Source organism: Penicillium cataractarum (assembly GCF_028827025.1).
Source record: "Penicillium cataractarum strain IBT 29864 chromosome Unknown utg000008l, whole genome shotgun sequence".
NCBI classification, from domain to species: domain Eukaryota; kingdom Fungi; phylum Ascomycota; class Eurotiomycetes; order Eurotiales; family Aspergillaceae; genus Penicillium; species Penicillium cataractarum.
Window position 1 is genome coordinate 4,611,761 of NW_026622744.1, and position 26,264 is coordinate 4,638,024.

Consider the following 26,264-nt stretch of genomic DNA (forward strand, 5'->3'; position numbering starts at 1 on the left):
CTGTGGCAAGCGCGCCGACCGTCGAAGTGACGGCCTGATGCGAGATTCTAAGACCTAAGAACTTCCTGGGGCAAGCCGAGCTGACCGACGCACACCGTGTTACACGCTATGTCTCATCAACTGCCCATGAAGGAAATATAGAATCCGAGGATTTGATGCGGCTTCCATGGCACTTCGGAAGTGGCAAACATCTCTTCCCCGGTAGTCGCGTCAAAGGCGCCTGACAACGTACTCCTTTCCGTTCCGGGCTGCCACTCGCAGGGCTGACTCCCCATATCGATTAGTCCCCGCGACATCGAGTCGATCGTCTCGGAGCAACAGCTTCACAATATCCAGATTCCCATAAGAGGCAGCAATATGTAGTGTTGTGTTGCCAAGAGAGGTCTTGGCGTTAACGTCCAGTCGAGACCCTTGTTCAAGAAGCAGTTTTGCAACACCATGGTAGCCGATCTCGATCGCGATGAATAGTGGAAACTTGTGCCGGTAGGTTTGATTGACATCGACCTCTTCAAGAGAGACAAGTCGGCGGACAACTTCCAGATGTCCCCTGTCGGCGGCAAGATATGGGAGGAGCGTGCGGTACATTCAAATCTAGATCGCTCCTAGTAAGGAGAAGCTCCAACATCCGCAGATCGCCCTGGCCTGCCGCGTAGCTGAGGGCCGTCCACCCCTGCTCATCGCAAATGTTTGGGCCCAGTAAATTCAAGCCCACCAGCATACAAGCGAGATGAAGTTTCTAATTTCAACTGCAAAGTGAAGAGTAGTCTTGTGGCCAAGGCAGCGTCCATTGAGATTGGCTGGTTCCTCGGCCAAAATCTGCAATGCGACGGATCGGCGGTCTTCACGAGCAGCCGCACAGAGAGGTGTAGCTCCTTCGTTGCGTTCTATTTTTCAATTCCACACGTGCTCAAAAGAAGCTTGGTAACGTTCCCCTTATGCCCCTGCCCAGCAGGATCAAGTGCATAATATGGACTGAGCTCAAGACAGGTCTGTACTCGAGTTGGGAGTAGAGGTATTCGCGAGAAATCCCATTGTCCAGCCATACAGTGCAACCAAGCCAAATATAAGCGGGAGCACGCCTGCCAAGACGCACAATGGCGGTTGGAGGACAACATCCTGGCAAGACTTCGAAGGATTCACACGCCTTAGCTGTGGCAATCACGAACACTCCAGCCACACCCGCGGCGGCGATTCATATACAGCGTTGTACGGTGCAGGGAGTTGATGGTTCAAATATTTGAACATTGTCCGAAAATCATGATGCGCAGTGGATTCTAACGCATGACCTGGAAGTGAGAACAGTTACCAGTGGGCCCAAAGTGCACAAAAAACTCCGAATGGGTTGATGGTTGTCCACTGTTCCTCCCGCAAGTCCATTGACATCCCAAGGTTTTCTGGGCTTTCAATAGGTTTTTGTCCTTTTTCTGATCTAGAATTGATCGGGAAAGCAATAATTAAATGTCTATTGTACGAGTTAGATCTAGCCCCAAATGAATGGCTGAATGAGCTCCCGACATATAACTTTTGGACAGCCTTCGATTAGCTCGGATTTTGGGATTTCCCCGCAACTGTGAGCCCAGCTCCCTTGCGCTAAGAAATCCAGACACGGTCTGCATAGAACTTGCTTCCTCAATAGACAGGAAGTGAGAACATGAATGAAGTCAAAGAAATACAAAATTACTAGGTCGACTAACTAAAGCTATCCTGATAGAACGATCAGGCAAATCTAATTATCAATTGCGCAACATCCCCTGGCTTTTTCTCCATGGGGTAGTGACCACCATTTTCGAGCATAATACCGTCTAGTGCCCAGTCAGCCATATTGTTTTTGCCGATTACACACAAAAGGGCCTCCTTGTAACCTCTCCCCAATGGATCCCGTTCTCCGAACACGACGACGCTTCTCAATCGTCTCGCAGTGGTCTCGTCCTGGTCGCCACTTCGATTCTCCCTCAGGTAGCGACGTGCACCGTCAATTCTCTCCGATAGCAGGGCTAGGGTGTTCAGATCATTGAAGCCTTTTAGACAAAAAGCTTCACAAACCTTCCACAGTGGCTTCTCGCGCAAATCCTTGAGGAAATGTGGCGGTATTCCGGTGCTCATGTAGGCAAAAGGCTCAACGCTCGGTCCAGAATTGGCTGGTAGGTGCCGGTAAGGTGCACCGTAGCCTTTAGCATCCTCTCCTGGAATTTCATAAAACATGAGCCGCGTGATAGTGGATTGGGAAACATATCCATCTAGGACTCGAGTGAGTAGAAACCAGAGCCCGTAGAGAACACGGCCATTCGGGCCCATTTCGTTGGGTTGGCATGGTAAGAATGAGTTGACGAGGAAGAGCCCACTGCATGATGAAGGAGGAAGATAGGGGATAGAACATAGAGCCACATAGCTATAATGTTGTTATTATTTCGTTAAAAACAGAGCCGTAGAGGAATGGGCAAATACGCGGTTGCCGTATGTATGAGGAAAAGGCAAATTCAACTTACCCACCCCAGTTATGTCCTACCAGCACAGCATCTTTGAGCTGCACATGGTTTACAAAGGCCATCAACGTTTGCATGTGAAGCTGAAACGTAACAGACTCTCTTCGTGTTGGCTTGTCGCTTCGTCCGTGGCCGATCCAATCGAGCGCATAAATTTCATGGCCCTCCGCGAGAAGTCGAGGCATAATCTACATAGGGGCACTTGTAAGTAGTGTCGCAACGGGTCCGTATAACAGGATCATCTGAAAACGCTCAAACATATTCAGACGCACCTTTCTCCACATATAACTCCAGCTCCGACTTCCGTGTAGAAACAGAATGGGCTTTTTCGTCGGAGGTGAACAGCTCCCGTTATCACCTTCCTCTGGCCTCAAATGGACGAATCTCGCTCTTGCACCGCAAACGCTAAGCTCTTCAGTGTGTTCATTCCATGAAAGGTCCTTCATCCACTCCTTTCCGGATTGTTCGACCCTGATCAAATCATCGTCTCGGAAAATATATTTTCCCTCAAGCTGAAGTTGAGCCAGCATCGCCAACTGCCTCCTATGGGATTCGGTTTGCTCAATGAGCTTGTTCCACGGGAGGATAAGGCACCAGATATTTCCGAAGATGTTCGGTATCAAACCAATCAGGACTTGTAGAATGTATGTGGGGAGAAGGACGCTGATTGCGAACAGCTGGAATATAATGTAAGGTAGAAGGAATACACTTATACTTTCGTACGCTGCCCTGATGGTGACAACGATCTGTTCAACAGCCATGCGTAAGAAGCAGCGAGTGAAGCATAACGCCGTCAAAGTCACAGATTGCGCCTTCTCCGAACCCCAGTTCAGGACGAGCGGCTTTCTCCAGGCCATATTGTAAGAGTCAGAGGCGAAACGATTTCTGAGAAAGTCTTCTCTCTACCAAAGTGATTAATGAAATTTGGCAAGATCCTTCCCTCTAGATCAGAGAAAGGAGAGATTAATCATTTATAGTTCGCATTCCGGAAAATGCGAATTTTCCCATTTCCTTGCCGTTGTTATCCCCCTTGGTATTTCTATTCTAATCCTTCTAAAACCCATGTGAAAGGTATGTAAGCTGAGAATGCGCCAAGAGATTAGGAAGGACAAAGTTTCTAAATACTCGAGCTCCATTCTCATGGTCGGAAAAACGGGGAATGAGGTTTTGAGAACAACTGCGCTTAGAGATTGTGGAATTCAGTATGAGTTAAGTACGTGGCAACTATTAGTTGTAACCACGGTTAGGATCCATGAACTATCTTGGGCACGAGGCGCGTACGTACAAATCTGGCAGTAAGCGTTCAGACTTAAAGTTTCAGTCTCACAGTATCCTGGGGTGATTTTGACTCCCCCAGGACTGAATTTAAACGCAGTTACAGTAGATTTCGAGAACAATTTACCCCCTAGACATTTACTTTTACTCTCCCGGAGACCCACTTTAGCGCCTCGTCCGGATCGCCCTGGTTCTAGATTCTCCTACAGCCAATGAATGATACAGCGCCATGTCTCGGGGAAGGGGCTCTATCTAGCCAAAATTAGTTTAGCGCAATCTAAGTGGAGCGCTGGGATAGAAAGCGTGTGTGTCTTAGAGGGGAATCTGTTTTGGAAATCCTCTATAAAAGAAGCGTAGACATAGTGAGCTTACTGCAGTGCCCAAGAACGCAAAGAACTATTCATGTGAATAGCAGCTGTAAAGTGCAAAAAGCATTAAAGTGAGGCATCTGATGTATTGCATGAAGATAATCACTGCGGCAAAGAGATCGCCAAAGTGTGAAACTGAGGTACCTAATTCTAAAGCACTCGCAAAATTCGGACTTCCTCTCTTTCACTTGAATGGGGCGGCTATGATTACATGGGAACCGCGAGACCCTCTAGAGGAGATGGCACTGTTCATGGTTTCATAGGTCAAGTTGCTTGGTACGATTATGACGATACTAATCATACTATATAGAAATAATTCGCCCTTGCACTCGCAGCCATTATGCCAGCAACATGACGACTTTGATGTCGCCAGTTTCTACTAGAGGTTTCCTCGCACATGTCTCTGCCATATGCAGTGGAATCATTGACTCTGGACTGATTTAGACTCGCTATTATCTAACCAATGAATAATGGCTTTAATTGTCAAGTTGGTTCAGCTAGATTCGGCCAATTGGCTGATGTGAGTCTTGTTAATTAACATTCCCGTCGATCTCGACGGACTGTGTAGAGCCTCTGAAACAAATCTTAGATTCCGACTGCTAAATGTCGCTATCAATGTTCGAGTTTCCTTTGATGATTGTGCTTACATGATCGCGTTTTATTCTTGAAGGGGTCCATTCAGGGGTTCCCGCCTAGCGATCCCAATGGTTAGCTCGTTCAGGGGGCTGGCAACCACTTTAAAGCTGTCGGCAGGCCTAACAGCACTCCCGCATTGCAGCATATATTAGAGCAAGCTACATCGGGCCAATGAATCCATCATCGTTATATGCCCGGTAGTTTGCTATATCTGTGTTCTGGAATTGGCTTGAGCCTCAAACATCGTAATAACATATATTCTATTCATGTCCTAAGCTAATCGCTACACAAGGCTAGACACTCGTGCTCCTCACACATGTAATTCTCCGGGTGCAACCTATTCGGGAATGCCATTTATGTCGCCAAACGCCTCCTAGTCTCCGAGTTATATCTCTCTTTCTCGAATATAATGATTGGAACTTCACTGTACTTTCCAAAGTTTACGGGAGTGCTGTCTCTAAGGCTGCTCTGGGCAATATGAGACTTGTAAACTCTAGATGACATGCTGTGTTTCATCTACTGGGATCTCCGGTTCGGATGCATAGGAGCCGTAGCTATCGTCGTCTGCAAAGTCTTCCGCTGACTCAACTGTCTTGTTCGTGACGAGTCTGAATTCGATCGAGCTTAGAGAGAACGTTGCCGTAGACGATACCAGGGAAGTCGAAGTTGACCGCGGGTTGCGAGTAAGCCTTGTTTCGCTCGAGTAACCGGCCTGCTTTAGTATCAATAGATGAACATGGTTTCTTCACACAAGACATACCTTTGTAACGGTATGCCACAGTTTTTGACACCACCCTGATAATCTGCCTATAAAAGTTGAAGCGAAATTATCGAAGCAATAGAAGTTTTGGTGAGCTATACCTGGCCACTGATTCGTTCCTCGCATGTCTGGGTTGCTGGTGGTGAATGTGCGATACCGAGAATATTTGAGGATATGACAATTGCAAACGTTACTCTACCCAAGCAAATTATGCAAGTAGAGAAAATTTTCTCAAAGAAAAACCTGACGAACGCGACCGGCGGGGCTAGAGTCTCACTTTATTCTCGTTGCATATTCCAATGCTATCGCTTATGCTAGATATGATTCACGTAGAGAAACCAATTTGTAGGTATTCTTGTTGCAAACATATCAAGATCGGCGGGTAGCTTTGTGATCTGCTTAATAATGCATTACTTGAGCCATTAACTACCCTTCTCTCCGGTCAAAGCCCTCGCGTCCAGTCACACAGTCAAAACCGTCAAGAAGCATCTCGGTATCCGCGAGTACACCTCGGAAGTGAATTTGCTATTGTGTCTCAAGGGGTCGCCTGCGGTCTCATATCGCTGTTTAATAAGACAACAGCGCTGTAGGGTTCTTTTTTTCGTATAGTTAGAGGACTTCGACACAGTACCCGCATTTATATTGAGTTTAATGCCAGGACTACTGTACTTTAGTCAAGACCCGGCCCCAAAAAATCGCAAATGTGTGCTAAACCCGTTTCTATTCCAAACTTGTCCACCTTTGTCACTGCAGTGTCAACAGCAAGTATTGCCAAGAAAGCTTTCCTGGGACACTGGACATTGGCCTCATTAATTGCAACCATAGTATAGCGGTTTATTGACACAGCAAAAAACGCTGCACACAGACACGTTATCCGTAAAACAATGAGCGTATCGCATTCTCGTCATATGCTGCTGCCGAATCAAACGGTACGAAGAACTACACGACTGGAGATAAAATACATGAAACCGAGGAATCTCAGAGATGTAATATTGCGATAACGTAATTTCCAATTAAACTAGACACCCAGTCAAATCGGACACCCAAAACGCCTAGTAAGTGCGATATTGTATAACTAGATAATCAGCATTCAAGGCTTCGTATCAGATCTAAATAAATCCTAGTAGTTGAAGTTCCTGTCCAAGTATTTTATCGGGTCAATGAATGTTATATGCCTCATGTTGTAGACATATATCTCTGCAACACTCAACCAGGGCGTATTTTTGGCAATGCAAGGAAATATCATATAATCTATATCTCATTGAAGTTGCGTCATTTCTTACGCTTATGGAGTACTGTCCTTCTACAAATCCAGTAAAGATGACGTCTTCCTGCATTTAGTATAGTATTTGGGTGTGTTCGGTCCAACTGGGTCTCCGACTTAATCGGGAATTACGTTACGAGGAAGGCCGGTAAGTATCACATGACATGGCTAAAACACCCATTCCGGTCCCAGGGATTTTAATTGGCTGGAAGGAATTGCCCCCAAAAGCTCGGCGATCGTTGCGCAAATTTCACCAACTTTGTCCATTTGGAATTCTGCGACCATGACAATATTGCTACCGCAATGGACACAGACAAGGGTAAAAATTACCTATGCGGTCTAGTCAACAAACTGGAGCTGAGAATGTGAAATTCCTCCACGCCGCATGGTACATCCAATTAGCACACATTGGCTGAGTCCATGTCTTCCTAATTCCTTACTTTTGTCCCTAAGACACGCAGCAAGACCCAGAGTGACTAGCGAACAAGAATTTCAGCCCGCCAATGCGATGCTGTTGCTAAGGATCACAGTCGGTAGCACCAACCAACGAGGAAATTCGGCCTTTCTCTTCGAGAGGATGGGGTTCGATCTGCCATTGTGGCCTCGGCCTCTAAGCTTTTCGTACAGTCTGAAACTGAGGTTGGAAGGCCACATTATAACTGGATTCTTGCTTTAAAGGGAACTGGCATGTATATCTACCAGGAAGTCGTTACTTTGGGTTTACAAATATTGCCAGATATTTGTGGACATTATTTTCTAAACAAATGGCCTCATGTGTGACCCAATTGTTGGGACCTTGTGAATACCGAAGCCGGTTGGCCTTTGCGCCTAAGGTCTACTACCTACGTAAAGTGCGAGCGAACAATAAATAAAAATTAAGACTAGCTCTCGCGGAAGCGAGCTATGCCCTACATAGGGAACGGCATCTCTCAAAAAAGATTTAGGGGTCTCGTCAAGGAATATCTTGGTCTTGTTGTTTCTTGGGGTAAGGGGACTCTTCATCTACTACGCTGGGACTTGTCGTCTACTTCGCAGAGTTCAGAGCCGCTCCAGAAGCCTACTCCGTGGGCCAGTCCCGCTTCGAATAACCTTACTCGCGAAGAATGATCGCATCAAAATACAAGAACCCTAGCCAAAATTACAAGGGCAATGAATGGGACAGGCACGTGGCTAACCGCCAACGGATGGTCCTTGATCCACTGTTCCGTTTCCCATCCCTAGCTAGCATTTTCGTTCCTAGATATGCCTTCCATGTAATAGAATATGTTCAACGGGCGTGTTAAATTTTTGAGTTTTTCAGTAAGTAAACTCAGTCGACTATAGGTAGTGGCACGATGTGGACGCTTGGGTGGTTTATAACAGATACGATAATCCACTTCAAGGTTGTAGCTAGAATCAATTTGTTCTATCAATGGTAGAGCGAACGGCTGGGGTTTTCCGATCGTTCAGTGCTTGCCGGAACCAAAGCAGATTGGAACAATTCGACATTCCAATTACCCGCAATCGAGATACGTACTTATGTACTTTTCCGCTTGTGCAAAGAAGGCCCACAATCACTCATTCTAGCCCTTCGTACTTACGAGAGAGGGCACGATAGTTAAATAGAATCGACCGCCAGCTTGTATGCCCTGCGAACCTAATCTAGCAATTCTTTTGGAGAATTTCACAATTTCCAGCATCTATATCTGACAAAAGTCGGTCGCAAACAGCGAAAATGACACGACCTCCCCTCGATGATCTTCTGGTCGAAGATGAAATATCACAAAATGTGGACTATTTGTCTTTCTATTGGGAACCCGAAGATCTGTGGTCTACCAGACGCTATCTTCGACGACGGAAGACACAGCTAGAGCGTTACTGGCGGCTAGAAAACGCGATTTGGAGATCATGGGCAAAACAAGATCGAAGGCTACAGTGCTCTCCTGCGAAGTCAATTCAATGGTGGGCCATTCTCCTTACGGTAACTCTAACAGACGGTTGGGGATTGACTTTCTATTCTTATTAGGGATAAAGACACCGATATTACTTGGCTCTACGGCCCTTGGAAAAGAAGTGCTGGCATTGGTCCGTCAGTATATCAATTGCCGCTAGGGCAGTCTAACAGTATACCATCGTCAATAGTGGTCCAGGGCCCTCGCCAAAGGACAATGGGTACAGGTGTATACCGAGGCGCTCTGCTGGCTCGAGATTCCGTACTATCACATAGGCAGACACAGAGAAAGGTATGGGTTCATCCGTTGATCCCGCAGTTTGCAAGTACCGTGTTCACCATTACCGAGAAAACAGTTCGGGTTACCTCATACGGGAAAGAAATTACGCCGAGTTCGTTTCAGACAGGAAGTACAGCAATGTCTCGATTTTCCGAAGCATATCCACTGAGAGTCCATTATTTGTTAGCAAATGCACAAAGAGAACGGCTTCTGGCCGAAAAAAAATGTTTACTATTTCTATTTGTTGTGCAAAGCCCAATAACTCGGACGTGCGTTGCCGTTGTCACCTGCGCTTCTGAAGCCCATCGATAAGTGCTCCTATCCGTGCGTGCAAAATTCTATGTTGAGGGTGGAAATTAGGTCCATTTTACGATATTGACAATCGTATGTCGTCTTAGCGAGGCAGACAAGTGGTTGGCTCACTTTTGATATGTAGAGACATGTACATGTCCTAATCTTTCAACGCTTCATACCCCGAAGATGCTCCATAGAGAACTTTTCATAATCATCATCGTCGGCGGATATATTTCCATTTTCTTGACTGGAGCCCAAGGAAGATAATGCAGTACAATTTGACAGGCAGCTCATAGCAAGTGGGGGGTTGAGAGTGGGCCCTCTCCCCCCGCCATCCAAGACTTGAATGAAGTCTCCACGGGATCTACCTGCCAAGTTTTTCAGAGATTTTCGCCGGTGGTATCAGCTCTTCCAGAGTGCCCATCCGGGAGAGCCGGAGGCCCCTTCTTGTTGTACATATACAGACATTCTCAGATCTTTGACAGGCCCTTCCCCTTTTTTTGCCAGATTCCTGATTTTTAACCGGTGATTTCAACATCACCTTCAACGCCGGCAGGACACTATATTCAGAATGTTCCACCTATTTAGTACCTTCGAATAAGTTCATTGCGGGGATTCTATCCAAGACCAGAGCACGGTTATCGTGCGTATTGCTTCATTATTTGCTGTGTTCATCATTCTTCATGACAATGTATATTTAAGGCTGCTCGAACTGTCACCTAAGCTCTATGGGGATAAAGATCTGCACGTTGCGATTGCCGTCGTCTGGACTCGCTCACCTTGGTCACGGGGACGCGAAAGGGGCAGGATCTTGAAGCTATTGAGCACTAATCACAGGGGAGGGCCAAAATGTCGCTCTTAAGGACCTCTTCAGGGTACTTCCCAACCAGAAAAATGGGCACTCCCTCATCATCTTGGAAGTGCTGTTACCTGCGCTGAGAAAACAACGATTTCACCTAGGTACAGCGCAAGTAAATTCTGCTTCTTCTTAGAGCCAAAGGCACCGTTTAGGCCAAGGTCCTGAATAGATCTATCAGGAAGCTTTTTTGAGTACTGCCCTATCGTCCGTACAGTCCAATGTTTGGCGGATGTTAAGTTGAAATTAAATTTTTATAAGAAAGTCCGCGATTCTTAGACTTTCCGTACGACTGTCTGGGAGCACAGAGACTTTTTCCAGCTTTCGGCTGAGAACTTCAACAAGTCCTTCTTGGCTCTTAGGTTTCCCTCATTGCCACTTGCGCCATAGGATGCACAACGCTTCGTGGATGCAATCCGTGGCGACGGAAAAACTTTGCCCTTTCCGCACCAGGTGAAGCTAACCTCATCCGCATATGCATTGCCGAGGAGATACTGTTGATGGCAGGATGTTATTCTGTTCTTATACGACACAGCAGCACTTAGGCAACCGATGAGAATGCTCATTAAATTTTTTGTTTGGTATATTATAAGATCATTGTTTAGTAAGAGGTGCCGTCACCTGCCTGTTGCCTAGACACGTAGAGAAGGTTGTATCGTACACCACGCTCCTCCTTGCCGCAAATGGGTCGTGTATCGTACAGGAAACTCACATCCCTTTATATTGGTAGTCCAATTCATGATGAAAGGATAACTAGCTCAAAGCCATCTTGATAACTTCGAACTTGTCGCTCTACAATGAGCCGCTCTGATGATGATTGCTATCCAACCACCTCGAAAAATAAAATTTCTGTTGGATGACATTTCAAACGTAAACCGCAAGTTTCTCGTGCTCAGTCTCATCTCGAGAGACTTACATGGACCATAAAAGCGACCAAAAACTGCAGGCTGTCAAAAGCTAGCAGTTAATTCTGAGTTATACGCGACTCTGTCATTGAATTGACACCGGATCATCTTCCTGAACCTTTATAATCCTCCTCATAACTTGTTCCTTTCTAGTAGCTCCCTTTTTTTAAGGTAACATTTTGTTGTAATGTGATTACACAGTTCTTCCATGCGAAGAAGGTACAGTACGCAAGGCTTGTGGGGACCTCCTTCCTAGCACGGTGTCAGTGCCTTTCTGCCTACCCACCGCTTCCGGATCCGCTTTGGGTGGGCGGTAGGCACGGATATAGTGCGGAATCTATTGCGGAGGTCGGCTCGGCGTTGCGGCGCATTGCGGCTGAGGGAAGGGACGTTAACAGGAATCCCGTCGTTGGTATTTTTATTTGTTTGAATTTTCAGCCGGTCGCCTGGTTCGAACAAGCGGGAATGTTCTGTGTCAAAAGGACGGCGTCCGAGCACAAACGCCGGACAAGCCTGTTCGCTGTACTGTGATGAGGCTTCGGCGTCAGTTTCAAGGCCCTATTCACTACACCCACAGCATCTGTCATACGAACCATTTGATAACGTATTTTATAAGCGAGCCGTACACCAACCCCCATTAGAGAATTTCAAAAACGATTAATTCAACCAACACCTATTAATTCAACTAGATATAGTGATTTTTACATGTATTAATCTGCCTACACCCACTACACCTAGGTGGAGCCCGTTTAGCCGGTTGAATCGGCTGAGAGGGTAAATCGCCCTGTTCATGCGATACTACCTCAGCAGCTTCTGCCGGCCGAATTGGCTGCTCGTTGTAATGTGAGGCAGTTGCCGATCAGGATTGAAACCGCAACATCGGAAATGATTCCTGCACTATGTATAGGAAGAAAGAAGTTGGTTTCCAATCAACTTTGGACTTCATGTTGTATATATAGCCTCATGTATTCCCTCAAAAAGAAGAAGTAAGCTTCCTTTTGAAACACACAACACCAACAATCTCCTAGAGTAGGAAGACAGCTAGAGCCCCTGGAGTAAAAGATAATATCCATCCTTTACACATTTGCCGGTCATAAATGGTCACCTACATCTCGTAGTAATTACAGATTTACTTGGGCCTTAGCTTCTACTACCCTTAGCCCTTAAAAACTGAAACCATTTTTCTTGTCAAATTAGAATTTTATCAGGTTACATGGCGTGTAGTGTGATTAGATTGCAGATGTGCTTTCTTTCGGCTCGACCAGCCTTGCACCAGAATCCTGGTGTAAGGGGGGTCTGCTTTAACAGGGTAGGGCCTGTCAACTGGGCAAGGAGAAGAAGATGTAAAGGTAGCAGTAGATTGGAAACAAGACTGAATCTTGAAAATCTCTGAATCCGATCTTCAAGGGTTTATATACGAGAATGGTTCTCCAGCGACTTAACCGGGGATTCGGAAGCGAATCAAACACACGATCCCATTGTGCAGAAAAAGGTTCAAACCCTAACAGATCACAAAGGCGTTGAGGCGTCTATGGTACGCCCCGTAACACAAACCGCCTTTCTCCTTTAGCGAGGAGCACTATAAGCGGGTATGGAATAGAGCAGGCTCTTACGTCATCTTGATCGCCTGCCCTGAGCAAAGTGAGTGAAAAGTGAGCTCAGCACTGGGGAAAGCAAACTTAAGTGCTGAGGGACTGCCCCGGGAGCATCCAGGGAGTACTCTTGGCAATGGAGCACTCGGTTTTATCACATGACTTTTTACTGACTAAGATTTATTACATGGGTAGGATGCCTCAGGTTTGTGGTTTGTATCGGAACTGGGCTGCTGAGCTCATCTAGGTGCACCAATCGGATTTCAACAGGTCTAAATTGCAAAGAAGCCCCTAGCTGGCAATTTGGTGGGCAATACAATGACTAATACATGCGGATCTATAGTAATTCCTTCTTCCGAGTACCCACTTCTGGTCCTACTCCGACAGTTTGTGCGCGTTGAATTTATCACACTTTACATGACAGGATTGTACCGTATACCCGATTTCCCCACCCTTACCCATTTTACGTTCGCGTATAGCGTTCCCCAGCCAGGCTCCTGACCACTTGGGTTCGTAGATAGCGATTTGCATTCTATCCGCCGAGCTTCGGAGCCTACTATGGGTATCTAGACAAGCGTTCGATCACAGATTGACGCTTCCAAACAAGTCAATCTCTATATCCAATCGATCTTGTGCTGAATCAAATCAAACAATCCATTTGCTATTATTCGCTCTTCAGATATTTCAGCCCGCGAAACTTATTTCTCCAACGACTTCCTCTGATTTCTATTGTCAAAACAGCAGAAGACGATCATTGTCCACACCAAGCACTTGTCACTCCCTCTTGCCGCATCATCAGTTATCCTAACCTTGATTCGCTCCTGCACCCATAAATGGCTCCTCCCACGGTGACTCTGCAGAATATACGGTCCATGGTGTTCCGGGGGCCCTCATAGGGTAAACCGTACCATATCCGTCTACTTGAATTTGAGCATCGGGACTAGCATGGTAACTCGGAAGTTGAGATGTGTTAGCAGCATTTCCCATAACCGGCCATATCCCAACAGCACTAGCTTCCCAATTTGAATGTCGATTACTGAAAAGTGCAGGATGTTGACCCGGGTAGGACAATAATAGTTCGTTGCCTTCGCCGTTCGCACCTTGATGTGGGATGACGTGATAGCTGGGCTTGGATTTAGACAAGCCCCAGGAATTTGTGAACTGAGCGAGAGGCCCATTCAACTCAGGGCCATATGCCCATTTGCCGATGGAAGCCCCTATATATCGGAAGGTGTCTAGGGCATTGGGGCTTTCATCTCCAAATGCGGAAGTGTGGCCAGCCTTCCGCGTTGTGTCACAAGTGGCAGTTTGTGAAGACTGCTCAAACACTTGGTTGTTTCATGAAATATATTAGCCTCATAAATGACTATGATTTCTTCGAACTTCTTACCAGCTTGTCTGTCTAAGGACCGTTCCTCCTGCTCTCTAATTTCGTAGAGCTCATCCAGAAATCTGATTCGGCCTTCGGCCCTTGGGCCGAATCAGATCCCGAATAGCCCGATCCGCCTCTTTGAGTTTTCTAACAGTAATACCATGGCTTGTACGCAGCTCACGAAGAATGTGAACCAGTAGTCGAATACGCTCTATGGAGGTTAAATAGATCCACGTGAATGGAGTTATCCGAGGAACGTACCAACTTTAGGGAGATGGTCTGGCTCGCGGTGGCGAACTTGGGGAGGCCACCATGGCGGCTTGGTCTGCTCGGGGTCTAGTTGGACTGTTCTCCCTCCGATTGCTTTCCGTCCATTATATGGATAGTTGACTTGCTTCCTTGGTTCCACCACCTTGATATAAGCTTTGGCGAGGACGCGGCAATTGGTCTGTTGAAGATTTTGAAAGGCCTTTTCGTACATTCGGACCAGAGTGTGTGGTTCATGAATTGATATAAGGCCTCCACTGCATGGAAGACCCTTCAACCCAGCGTCTAAACCAAAGTCGTGCTCTTTAAATTCAGAATCTTGAATTCTGCAAGAGTAAGGCTGCAAGTGACACAGACAATTCGCATGGTGCGAAAGTGGCATCCTCTGCCCTGGCTGCTTCGTTTGCCGCAGCTTTCGGGACCTCGTTGGCGTGTAGGTCTCATAAGGCACGTGTGCAGACGGTGGCCGCTGAGAAATAATGCGGGACATTTCAATAGAGGCCACTGGTAAACAGTGATCAAAGTTGATCAGTCCCGTCAATTAGATCTGAGCACACAAGAATGAACGTACTGCTTACGTTGAATTTCCGAGCCTCACGTTTAGGTAGACAGACAGACAGTTTCTGGCGCCAACCTACCGACCAAATAATGCCGACTGCTGACTGGTTGAGGCAGACTCAGGTCAAAAATCGACCAAATTTTCAATTCGAGAGACTCAAATTGAAACAGCTTTAATTTTAAATATGTCGTGGTGGAAACCCGTTTCACCTCTCCCTCAGAGTCGGTTCGTTGAATTAAAAATTTGCACCTAGTGACTCTAGGATGGGGATGTGAGTTGCCTGAATCAAACAATAGCCAGCAAGAAGATACTGTGAATGCTTTTGGAATGAAGAAATGAGAAGAGACCTAGGACACGAAATTTATATCTTACCTATTATTTCCACGTTTTCCGATTCGTAACAAATTAGACCCGCCTTCTTTCAGTCTGCGGAGACAGCTTCACTTCCCAATAAGGAAGATTGCACTGCCCATGCATCACGAAAAAAGTTCTAGCTCTACATGATAGCTGAGTTTAGTTCACGGGGCATGGGACATGGCTTGCAGGTGTTTTCTGCATGGGCTCCAAATGGCGAGAGCCAACTTATAGCGATCGGCAAGATAGCATTAACACGAGAACTGGAGGGACTAGGAGTGGTTATAGTAGAGCCGGATATAACGGTGCGGGTAGAAAGTAAACGCTCGGCGAGCAGCGAGCTAGTTAGAGGACTAACTATTCTGTAGTGCCTAGGATAAGTGGGTGGCTCGAGCACACAATAGTTCCCACTGTGGCTGCCAGAGTCCTCCCGCGTTGGCACGCGCACGGGCTACATCCGACTGTCAGCTGTACCACGAAAGTTAGCGACGCATGTCGGCAGTTGGCATTTTTTTCCCGAGTGGCGATCAGTCAAGGCGAGTCTCACAAAGTAGTGTACGCACTTTAGAGCAGATCAACGATGCTGAGGTATGCGATAACGCAGGCGCTTGGTTCGCGGTACTTTTGTTTCAGGTAAGGCAGCTAGAGGGCGTTCGCACTGCGCTTCGCCTTTGTGCAATCTGTCGCAAGAACCTTTTACTTGCTTCAGTTGCCTCCAACCCAAGTGCTAGTCTCCTAATTATACCCCAAAGCAGTAGCCAAAGCGACTCGGGATTTACTTGATGTAAGGAGAATTGAATGATTGGTCGGGGGTGTCCACATGCTTTCCTGGCTAGATCGCTCTGCCGCGACGATCAAGTTCCCGATCAGAAGAACTGGCCGGCCACAGAACGGAAGGTGGCATCACAATGTTAAGAAGAACAGAAGTATTGTCAGGAATAGGTCTCAGAATTTTATTGATGAACCTGTCGTGCGGCCCCGTTCAATTATTTCAAGGTTCCTTGTACTCTCACGGACGTGTGTAGGCGCGTTTCAGTCTGCAATATCGGGTCATGATGAAAGACCAACCCCTCGATGTTGGCAGAAATTCGTGAGCAGCCTTCGCTAAATACTACTTATCGCGTCACAAAAAAATCCTGGTTTCGACACGGTTCGCATACTCCAACCAATATCTTATCTCACATGGGGGCTCACGGCCCATTCTGTACGAGTGCTTCAAGGGTTATACAACGTGGATCATGTTAGTGCACCCGCTTAGTAGGCGGGGGCAGTTCATGCGCACTAATGTAATTAACCGTCATTATGAAAGTTTCCCGCAGAACTGTCCCTGACTTTGACAAGGTACGCGCATGAACCTACAAAGGGTCCGTGCGTAAGTTCACCTTGGTGCAGCTGCAGCCTCAGACACGCCAGGTCATATGAAAGGGTACATGTACAAGGAGATTTTGTTTTGCCTTTTACAACTGTAAACCCCTGCGAGACGTACCAAGTATTGTGCCTTGAACCAAGACAATACCGCGCATTCAAAATCCAGAAAGCCCCTCGGGCCTCCTCCTAGATCTCAGGAGGTCCTTAAGGGTGACCTCTAGCACAAACTAATGCTGCCGCTGTGAACTAACCACAGAACAAACATCGTTGCGGTGTACGTTGAAAGGATAAGACACCCGGTTTTTTAACCATTTTAGCAGTTACCTAGCGCGCAGCGCGCCTGTTTATGAGCGAGGCTATCCTACAATGCATGGCTCTCTTGTCGGAAAAGCTCAATTTAACCACATAAGGGTTTGTGGACCTTAAAACCCAAACTTAGAATGGGATGGTATCTGAAAGCCTCATTCGAGCTCTTTCTTCAACGTCTGAGAATGATCTTGTCGGTCGGCGATATCGCGAAGTTCACTTTGCTTGATGTTCGATAGAATGCTGTAAATATCTTCCATCTGCAACCGTGAATGCGGGGAGTGGTTCCCCATGACGTCTGGTGGGCAGCGACCCTGTAGGAGTACTTGGAAAAAAAAATAATATCAGCGGATTAGTTGTGGGGAATTTCCGCTTAATCCACACTAATAGGTTTGGACCCGCAGGCGAGGCGCAATCAATTTTTCGGTTTGCCCCAAGCTTTTTCGAGATTTTAGGCTGTACCGGATAGCGTCTACCAAAGTCCGAGAAAATGAGCACCTTACACGGTCAGAATTTGTCATAGGCCACGGCACGATGTCTACACGTCATACGAATTACAATACCGTTCAAGTTAACTCTTACAAAAAACTGAAACATGCAAGGCTCTTAGATCTTTTACCTAGAATAAAGGAGTGATTGACGTCTCACTTCGTGGAATTCACAGCTATAACAGGGGTTATATGCAGCGCATATTTGGCTATTCAGAAGTACAGTAGGAACACTGTTATTTGTCGGAAGCCTTAGCCGGACTAGAGGGGCTAAGGAAGTTTAACTCGGGCCTTATCAGAAGTACGATATGCGAGAACCATAACCGGCCCGACTGCTTGCTAGGTCTTGGCGCGGCTCCTGTTGTCAACTTTAGATCAACATAGTTGTTTGTTTCTGGGTCCGACCCACACTTTCATAGCTTTGTTATGTTCAAGCCATGCGATCCATGTCATATCCCTTACATGCCTCGAATGCCAGAAGTAGAGTCAGCTGCAGGATTGTGAATGGACATTCCTCACTTTCCCGGCACTTGGCCTTCCTGGAGGATCCAAGTGGCGGACGCTGGTTGAACTAAGACTCTTAACATAGTTATGTGGCCGGCTATGGTTATTGAACTTGAGGTTTCTCACGATGCTGCCGAAAAATTTACCCGACTGCTAGAGATCTTAGGTCAACGAGGAAGTACCTTGGTGTGAATTGGCTAAAACTGCTACTTGGTCAACTGCTTGGTAGTGTAGGCGTTCGCAGAGAGATATTAAGCTTAGAAAGCAACCTTTTGGCATCGACAGATACTTTATCAGCACAATTTAATGTAAAATGGCTTGTCTTCTTTTTTTGGCTTCTGTGGGTGCTACCTGATTTTGTTAAGGGGTATAGGTCTTCATGGGTGGGTCCAGGCCCACTAGAACTTGCGTCATTGACTCACACTCACTACTTCCAGTTCCGTGCTCTTGGACCATGACTATCTTCCGGTCTACCCTATGATAATAACTGCACCAAATTTGACATTTTGCTCTTCAGATTCAAAAAGAAAACTTAATCATGCATTATTGATCTATGCGATGGTGGTCAATGTGATGCAAGGGAAGTTTGCGAAGCCTCATTCGTCAGCGCGGCTCTCGCGTCTAGCATATCGCAGTACGCCAGTCTCGTTCCAAGAACCCACACAGCTCAAAGGTCCAGGATATTTTTTTTCTCTGTTTTTTTATTTCATTCTATTACAGAGACAGCTTTTTATCAACCATATTCTGTGGTTTTCGGCTCGTGTTTCTTGCGCATCTTTCCCCTTCACGCCTTGCAGAATGAATCCCGAATACCCATTGGACCAAGCTGAGACCGAATCGGCGCTGTTCCCCTCCTACACACAGCCTACTGAATTCCAATTCCCTGAGACCCCCCTCCTTGGCCGTGGCGACTTGACCACCGGCGACCAGCCGACTACTAAAGTCCCGATCCCTCGAAACCCGCAGCCCATTAGCTGGGCGAGAAGCGGTCGAGTCAGTCGGGCTTGCGAAAACTGCCAAGAGCAAAAGGCTAAATGTAGCGGACACCATCCCGTCTGCCTTCGTTGCAAGGATGCTGGTGTCCGGTGTTCGTATAGCGATCGGAAGAGGGAGAAGATGGCCAAGTGGGTGGCTTCTGAAGTTCTGATGGAGCATCAGCTCACATCTAACGACTCCTTAGGCAACTCAGTGATCTTACTGCACGATTGGAAACCTACAAAACTCTCCTGCAAGACCTCTATCCCAGACTAGACAATCTTTCGGCCCGCCATGTTGACCAGACTCTTAAGGAGGTGTGTTCTAGTCATCCTCGCCCCTCTATTATTGCCTCCTCACCATCTCATTTTGTCCAGTATTCAGATCCTTTAACGCCTCACCCTGATCCCGAGGGCACGCCCTTGACTCCCGGGGCTATCGACTACACTGAAGAAGATTTTAACAGAGATGAGAAACTCCAGGCTATGGGGTTTGTGGGCGAGCACTCGGAGGTGGCCTGGCTGTATAGACTCAAACGGGACCTGGACCAAGACACCACGACACCGGCCCGCACCTCTTTCGATCGCCCTTCTATCTCGTCAGTCAACTACTTCCAAGATGAGCTAGAAATCTCTGTCCTCGACGAAGTAGACCTTTCGACCCGCCCTCCTCAAAACGTCGCTAGTCAACTCATCAACGGCTACTTCCTTTCGGTGCACCCTGCCTTCCCGATCATTGGCATGACCACATTTCTTGGTCAATGTGACTCCTTCTACATGAATCCCAGAGTCCGGCCTGGCAAACGATGGTTGGCAGTGTTGAATTTGATATTTGCTATTACAGCGAGACGTTTGCTGCTGATGGGCCATTCGCCCCACTCGGAGGCGGATAGCCATTTAGTATATTTCACGCGGGCGTGGCGCCTCGGCATTGACAATGTAGCGTTGCTTTCACACCCGGACCTACAGCAGGTCCAAGTCGAGGGCTTAACAGCCTTCTATCTTCTGTCTGTCGGACAGGTTAACAGGTCTGGTTTTCTGCTTATTTATTTTTGCGTGAGCTGGTGGCTGACCGATGGGAATCTTTGTGTCTAGGTCATGGAGAATTATTGGTATTGCGATCCGATCAGCCGTGACTATGGGGCTCAACCTCCGTAGCGAGAGCTCTATCATTGATCACCTTTCCAAGGAGATAAGATCTCGGGTGTGGTGGGCGCTCTTTATGTTAGATACCATACTATGTGTGATGACCGGCCGACCGCCCAGCACCATTGAGTCCTTCTGCTCTACGCCTCTCCCGCTGCCGTATACCGAGGAGGAATTTAATAATAAGCAGATCATGCAGCTTATCACGGATCAAGAAGCCCGGGGTGTGTTGATGTCTTCCCTGCTTTCCACGGAGCCAGCGATTGCAGCCAGGGAGAGCCTCGTCGGTCACACCCGTTCCGCACAGTTGGACAGCAAAAGAAAGCAGGTCGAGCGGAAAGCTCAGACTCTTGCCCCAAATAGTTCGCTTTACTTTTTGTACGCAGTGGACTTAACGTTACTCACCCGTGAGGCCGTGGAAACTCTGTACGCGCCTCGAGCGAAGAGACGATCATGGTTAGAAACTGAAATCAAGATTTCTACCCTTAATAGCCAGGCCGACAGATGGCTATCTCGTCTTCCTGCGGAATTCCACTTCGTCGAACTCGATACATCGCGGCCTTTTGCTTGGGAGCGTGCCAGTCTAGCCTTGCGCTTCTACACCACCAAGATAATCATTTCACAGCCCTGTCTTCGCCACCTTGCCAACCTACCCATTGCGACCTTTCCCAGCGCTGTGTGCAATACTATGGCTGCTTTGTGTGTTCAAGTTGCGGGACAGATTCTCGACCTTCTACCTAATGAGGTAGACACGGTATGGTTATACGAGATATCCCCGTGGTGGTGTATTCTTCACCATATCATGCAATCCAGCACGATCCTTTTAATCGCACTATTCACGCGAATCCGGTTTGTCATAGCCGATGCAGATAATATCGCAGAGAGGGTCAAGAAGGCTACTCGGTGGCTGAACAAAATGTCAGCCAAAGATACCTCCTCGCAGCGAGCTTGGCTTATCTATATGGATCTTCTCTCGCGCCACGCCTCTAAGCTTGGATTGGAAGTTGAACCTGGGCTCAATCTATGACGATTACCCTAGACTTACTGTACCTACAGGACATCTGATACCGAGGTGTGGTGGATTACGTTATTAACAGAGAGAGGAAACCTCATCTGCTAGTATGTGGTCGCTTCGCTTCGCGCCGAGGGCAGGGCTAAGTTCGAGTCCCGATACGAGTCCCACTCCAAGCTTGAGCACGCATAGGAGTATGGCGCTGCACTTCAAGACTGAGCTTGCAAGTGCCTGGTCGGTCAAAAGTCGATGCAAATCTCCTCAATATCTCTTCTATGGAGGATAGTCGATGACAAAGCTCATTTAAGGCCGCGGTATGCATTCGGCTCCCTTGGTATTTTCTAAAAAAGCAAGGACGCAACACTGTACCGCTTTTGCGGCTTGCGCATTAGGATTGTTAATACTTGTTGCTTCAGTTATTGTAAGGGAAAGACGAAAGTAGTATTAGTTGACGCATCTCAAGACAAAATCCAGGGGGAAGCTCATAGCAGTACTGTACCAGAGTGTGATCTATGACTTTAGACCCATTTTTGATGAACGGAGCAGATCGATATAATGCTTAATGAGAGGGGAGGAGGACTCAGATAGATACATTATGGCAACTACAGTATCACCGCTTAACTTTGTAACATTTTAGGGTAGAAAAATACTTTGAGCTCCTGGGAACCTGAGTGATTATTAGGCCTCTGCACGGGACCGGAAAGACCGCACCCAAGACCGCATTAGACCGCACCGCGCGGTCTTTGGTCCCAGACCTTGAGACCGCTGGGCGGTCCTACATTTTTAGGGACCGCACCACTGCGGTTTGGTGCGGTCCTGCGGTCCTGCAAACAAGCAAAACATCTTAGACCCAAGGTATGCATAATTTATGTAGAAGTCGCCTGTATTTTTGAGTATTCTGCTTTCAAATGATATTTAATTTTATATAATTCTGAGGTAGGAGTAAAGAATAATTCTTTGTTTGGTGTCTGTTGATTTCTACCGAAAAAGCGAGGATTGACTGATTTCCTTATGAATAGCTTATGTGGTTCTTGTTTCTATTAAAGATATACAAAATCCTCATCCTGTCTCAAGCGCTTTGGAACACGCCCAGATGAACGCCTCTGAGTAGTCCTCCCTTCTTCTAAGTGGCTATTATCAGGCAGGGGAACCTCATCGTCATCATCGTCAAGTTCAAATAGCTGATCCGGGGTAGCCCTTCTCTTTCCAAGCGCTCGCGCACTAGGAAGTTGGATAGTTTCGGCAGAATCTTCAGTAGTGGATAGGTCTTCCTCGTTATCACTAATTGGATCAAATTGTTCCTCTTTCTTCTGGGCGTCCTTCTGCTCTTTCTTTGCTTGCTTCTCTTGCGTAGAAAGATACTCATCAACTAGGGCAAGCTGCTCTGACTCCACGTCAAATTTTGTTGTACACATAAACAACATCAATTCCTTGATTGTCTGCGGTTTCAGTGAGCCCCGGCGATAATGGCAGATATCACGCGCAGAGTTAAATAACCGCTCAACGCCAGAACCACTGGCTGGTGTTGTAAGGATGTCTCGAGCAAGGCTTGCCAGAATAGGATATTCATTTTGGTGTTCTTTCCAGAAAACGAGAGGGGTTGCTTCGACAGTACCTAGTGAGGGTGGTATAAGAGAAGGAGTATATAAGAAGAGGTATATAGATTAACTTACTACTTCTAAGATACCGTGTAAGCTCATCTGGAGCCGTCACGTTTGACTGAAGAGATACAGTAGGTCTCAGAAGGATATCAATGTCAGAGACGTCTTGAATTGTGGGCTGGAGAGTTGATGTAGACTGTGCCTCTTCGTAGCGCTGCCGGTAAGGCTGAATGTAAGCCTCTAGCGACTGCTTATAGCGAGGCCCCCAGTGAGGTTCCCATTCAGATGTTGTGAAGAACTCTAGCTTGTTCCGTGGTCCTAGGATAGTCGCAATTGCATAGAGATCACCAGGAATATCATCAGTCTTTCCATAATACTCTGTAAGCTTATCGCGCGCACGGTCAAGCGCGGACTTCATCACTCTCTTCCAACCAACCTTCTTTCGCGCTAGCTGCACTTTCGCCTTATCAATATGTGTGAATAGGGCGTTATAGATACCAAAGACGTTATGGATAGTCACGTCTGTAGTTGCCGAAAGAGACGAAGTGAATTTGAAGAAGGGATAAGTGATTGACAGAAGATAGTCAACTTGTCGCCATTTATCTCTGTCTATCTTTACATCAGCGAGGTTGAATTGGACACAGAAGTCATCAAAGGCAGACTGCAATCGCCGGGCACGCCTGAGCATGAGGAACGTCGAATTCCATCGTGTCCGAACATCTTGTATAGGCATAAGCTTAGGCTCTTTCGTCTGAAGCCTTATGAAGCTCTCGCGGCGCTGGGGACTTTTGTTGATGTAGACTGCTACCTTCCGAACCTAGAATATAGTGCGAGTTAGTAAAGAAAGAGAGATAATAGTAAGAGATTAGAGAGAGCTAGACCTTGTTCAGAGTATCCACGATCTTTCTATTCTCTTGCCGAGCTATATGCCCTTTCTCGGTCCATTCAATCTCTTCCCTCTCGTTTCCTGGGTTCGCGTCCATCTGACCAAGGAGCTCCTTCAAACTGAGCTGTATAACATGTGCAATACATGGTATACGAATAACCGGTATACTACTAGGTAGCTGTAGGGATTCGACGACCTCTTGAAGGCTACCGAGTAATGTTCCGTTATTAGATGCGTTATCAGTAGTAATAGTTAACACCCTCTCAGTAATCCGATGCTTCTCAAGAAGGTCAAGCAGGACAGTGCTTAGATAGGCCCCCGTATGTGAGCCCTGTAGAGGTTCAAAGCCAAGCAAGAGCTCTCGGTAATTCCACTCTTGGTCAATGAAATAGCCCGTTATTGCCATAAAAGCTTGGCGAAATGGTGAGGTCCAGCAATCTAATGCAATAGAGAGCTTAGCACTATTAGGAAGCTTCTGTAGAAGAGTATACTGGCGTTCTTCCACGATCTCTTGAAGATGACGGCGGACTGTGGTTGCAGTTGGGATTTCGGGGAAGCAGGGAGCAAGCCGGGCCATCTCAAGAAGGGCGCGAAATTCAGGATGCTCAATAAGCTGGAAGGGTAGCCGCGAGGCAGCAATAAAGGTAATTAACCTTTCCATCCAAGCTTGCGGCGTAAATGATGCTTTACGAGACGACAGATATGCCTAGAAGGGGTATTTTATAAGATTAGTAATAATTAGAAAAAGGTAGACTGATTATCCATACCCCGTTCTTGATAGCCTTCCTAATATCTTGCGACTGAGTCGGTCCTCTCCGACAGGTACCTACTTGCGAATAATGCCTATTCATAGTAGATGTTCCCCGGCGCTTATCGGCAGGATGGGCAAGGATATGGTCGCAATTCTTGCATATTACCTTAGGAGACCCATCCTGGATAGTAGCGACCTGGTAGAAGTGGTCCCAACATTCTGCATTGCGTCTACCCTCAAAGATATTCCGTTTCATCTTACTTCCATACTCCGTCTTTAACCACCAGACGATGAAATCCTCATTCGCCATTTCTGTCCAGAGGATATAGTTTTTCCTTTTAGGAGGACCAACGCGTTCGAGTGTTTCTGGGATAACAGGAGGAATCGCCGGTCGGAGTAAGTTCACGTTAGGAGTAGAAGTTGGCGTTTCGCGCCCGTCGAGGTTAAACAGCCCATCAGATGTGAAGAAGGAGAAAGTATCTCGTGGATTATCCTCAAAAGCCGATGAGGGATACTGATCAGAGAACTGAGAGGAGGCCTGACTCTGTAACATTTTGACGAAATGAGTATAGGATAGGACGGGGGAGGTAAAGGACTTAAGGAGATACCTGCTAAAATATTTCCGTCTACTAGAAAAAGCTGAATAAAGGATTTTCTCTAGGAGAAAGCTATAGGCATGATTTAGATAGATCAAATTGAATTGTAATAGTGATTAGGCAGTAGGCTCCACTTTACTACAATCCGATAGGATAAGGGCTACGAAGACCGCAGAAGACCGCATAGAACCGCAGGAAAAACCGCGATAGACCGCATAGAGGGCTGCAAAGACCGCAGAAGACCGCATAGACAGCTAGTAGGAAATACTATGATTGACCGCAGAGGACCGCAGAGAACCATGAGGAGGACCGCACAGGACCGAAAAGGACCGCTAGAAGGCCCATATAATAGTATAATCCTCCTTTTCTTTCTAAGTCTACACTTCATATCAGAGAAACCAATTTTGAAAAGAGATTATTATGATATATTAGTAGTAGAATATAGAATTTCAAGATAAATAGTTAACTAGAGAATCTAAGCTCTCTGATAATACCCTTAATACCTATTTTAGCTGTATGTAGGGGGTTATGTACACTCAACGAAGAAGTCTCAGATGAAGATAGGGTCAGGTACTGATATCGAAATATATATTTCTTACCTCATACACCTAGCCAGCAATAATTATTACTAAACCTCTCTATTAGAACTTAGAAATATACTAGTACTGGCAGGTCTAGGTATTTTAAATAGTAGATTTTCTATATACGAGTATATTTCATCTGTTTTCATAGTGGCTGATGCTGAAATACAGTAAATGTTTATGAAGGGACCAAAACAGTGTTTAATAACAGTAATTAAATGGGATGAATCATCAATTTATGTAGCCGAAAAGAGAAGGTCTTGGTAGAATTATGCAATTGCGGTTCACCGTGGTGAAGACCGCAAGGGACCGCGGTTCACTATGGTGCGGTCTCAACCCCCGAATTCGAGACCGCAAGACCGTGCGGTCCGGTCCGCGGTCCTCGACCTAAGGACCAAGACCGCACCATGCAGAGGCCTAGTGATTATGTGTGAATCAGAAACTGGCACTAACAATATAGCCTGCACGTCCGCGTCGCTCTAGGAGCATGGGGCGGGCTCCTAGGAGCGATGTCTTTGGAGGCAACTGCTTATCCCAAAAAGATGGTGACTGCTCAAAACGGCATTCTGATGCGAGTGCTCAATGGCAAGAGAAGTGAGATGAATTTTCCGACGCCTCTCTGCCCCTTGCGGCCTGGGTCGGTGTTGCACGTCCTTAAATAAGCGGGGCACCCGCAATCTAGATGAGACACCCCCTGCGCCGATCAAGCACAAAACCAAGCTTTGCTTCGGACAAGCCATGCGTTTGAGCGTCGAGCTCCAAAGAACTCATTGGTAATGCCCCTGGCGCTTGGATTGTCCCCAAGAATAGTAAGCTTTCCGTCGCAGTTGAGCAAAATCTGTGTTCTGGTGTGGTG

The 26,264-nt window shown here is 46.8% G+C and overlaps 5 protein-coding genes across 5 annotated transcripts; 1 reads left to right on the forward strand and 4 right to left on the reverse strand.

The window, feature by feature from the left end:
* Positions 1-210: 210 nt before the first annotated feature.
* N7496_010700 (ankyrin repeat domain-containing protein) lies at positions 211-585 on the reverse strand (the record flags this gene model as incomplete). The annotated part of the gene is made up of 1 exon (XM_056703613.1): positions 211-585. The coding sequence occupies one exon, from the start codon at positions 583-585 to the stop codon at positions 211-213; it is 375 nt and encodes a 124-aa protein (XP_056552613.1).
* A 1,131-nt stretch (positions 586-1,716) lies between these two features.
* N7496_010701 (alpha/beta hydrolase family protein) lies at positions 1,717-3,340 on the reverse strand (the record flags this gene model as incomplete). The annotated part of the gene is made up of 3 exons (XM_056703614.1): positions 1,717-2,389; positions 2,487-2,671; positions 2,756-3,340. 3 exons carry the CDS (start codon positions 3,338-3,340, stop codon positions 1,717-1,719), a joined length of 1,443 nt encoding a protein of 480 aa, XP_056552614.1.
* Positions 3,341-14,083: 10,743 nt separating this feature from the next.
* On the reverse strand, positions 14,084-14,496 carry N7496_010702 (DUF2841 domain-containing protein; the record flags this gene model as incomplete). The annotated part of the gene is made up of 2 exons (XM_056703615.1): positions 14,084-14,226; positions 14,277-14,496. The coding sequence occupies 2 exons, from the start codon at positions 14,494-14,496 to the stop codon at positions 14,084-14,086; spliced, it is 363 nt and encodes a 120-aa protein (XP_056552615.1).
* Positions 14,497-18,659: 4,163 nt separating this feature from the next.
* N7496_010703 (uncharacterized protein) lies at positions 18,660-21,008 on the forward strand (the record flags this gene model as incomplete). The annotated part of the gene is made up of 3 exons (XM_056703616.1): positions 18,660-18,985; positions 19,042-19,863; positions 19,931-21,008. The coding sequence occupies 3 exons, from the start codon at positions 18,660-18,662 to the stop codon at positions 21,006-21,008; spliced, it is 2,226 nt and encodes a 741-aa protein (XP_056552616.1).
* Positions 21,009-22,033: 1,025 nt separating this feature from the next.
* Positions 22,034-24,784, reverse strand: N7496_010704 (uncharacterized protein; the record flags this gene model as incomplete). The annotated part of the gene is made up of 4 exons (XM_056703617.1): positions 22,034-22,608; positions 22,667-23,411; positions 23,476-24,186; positions 24,248-24,784. The coding sequence occupies 4 exons, from the start codon at positions 24,782-24,784 to the stop codon at positions 22,034-22,036; spliced, it is 2,568 nt and encodes an 855-aa protein (XP_056552617.1).
* Positions 24,785-26,264: the final 1,480 nt, after the last annotated feature.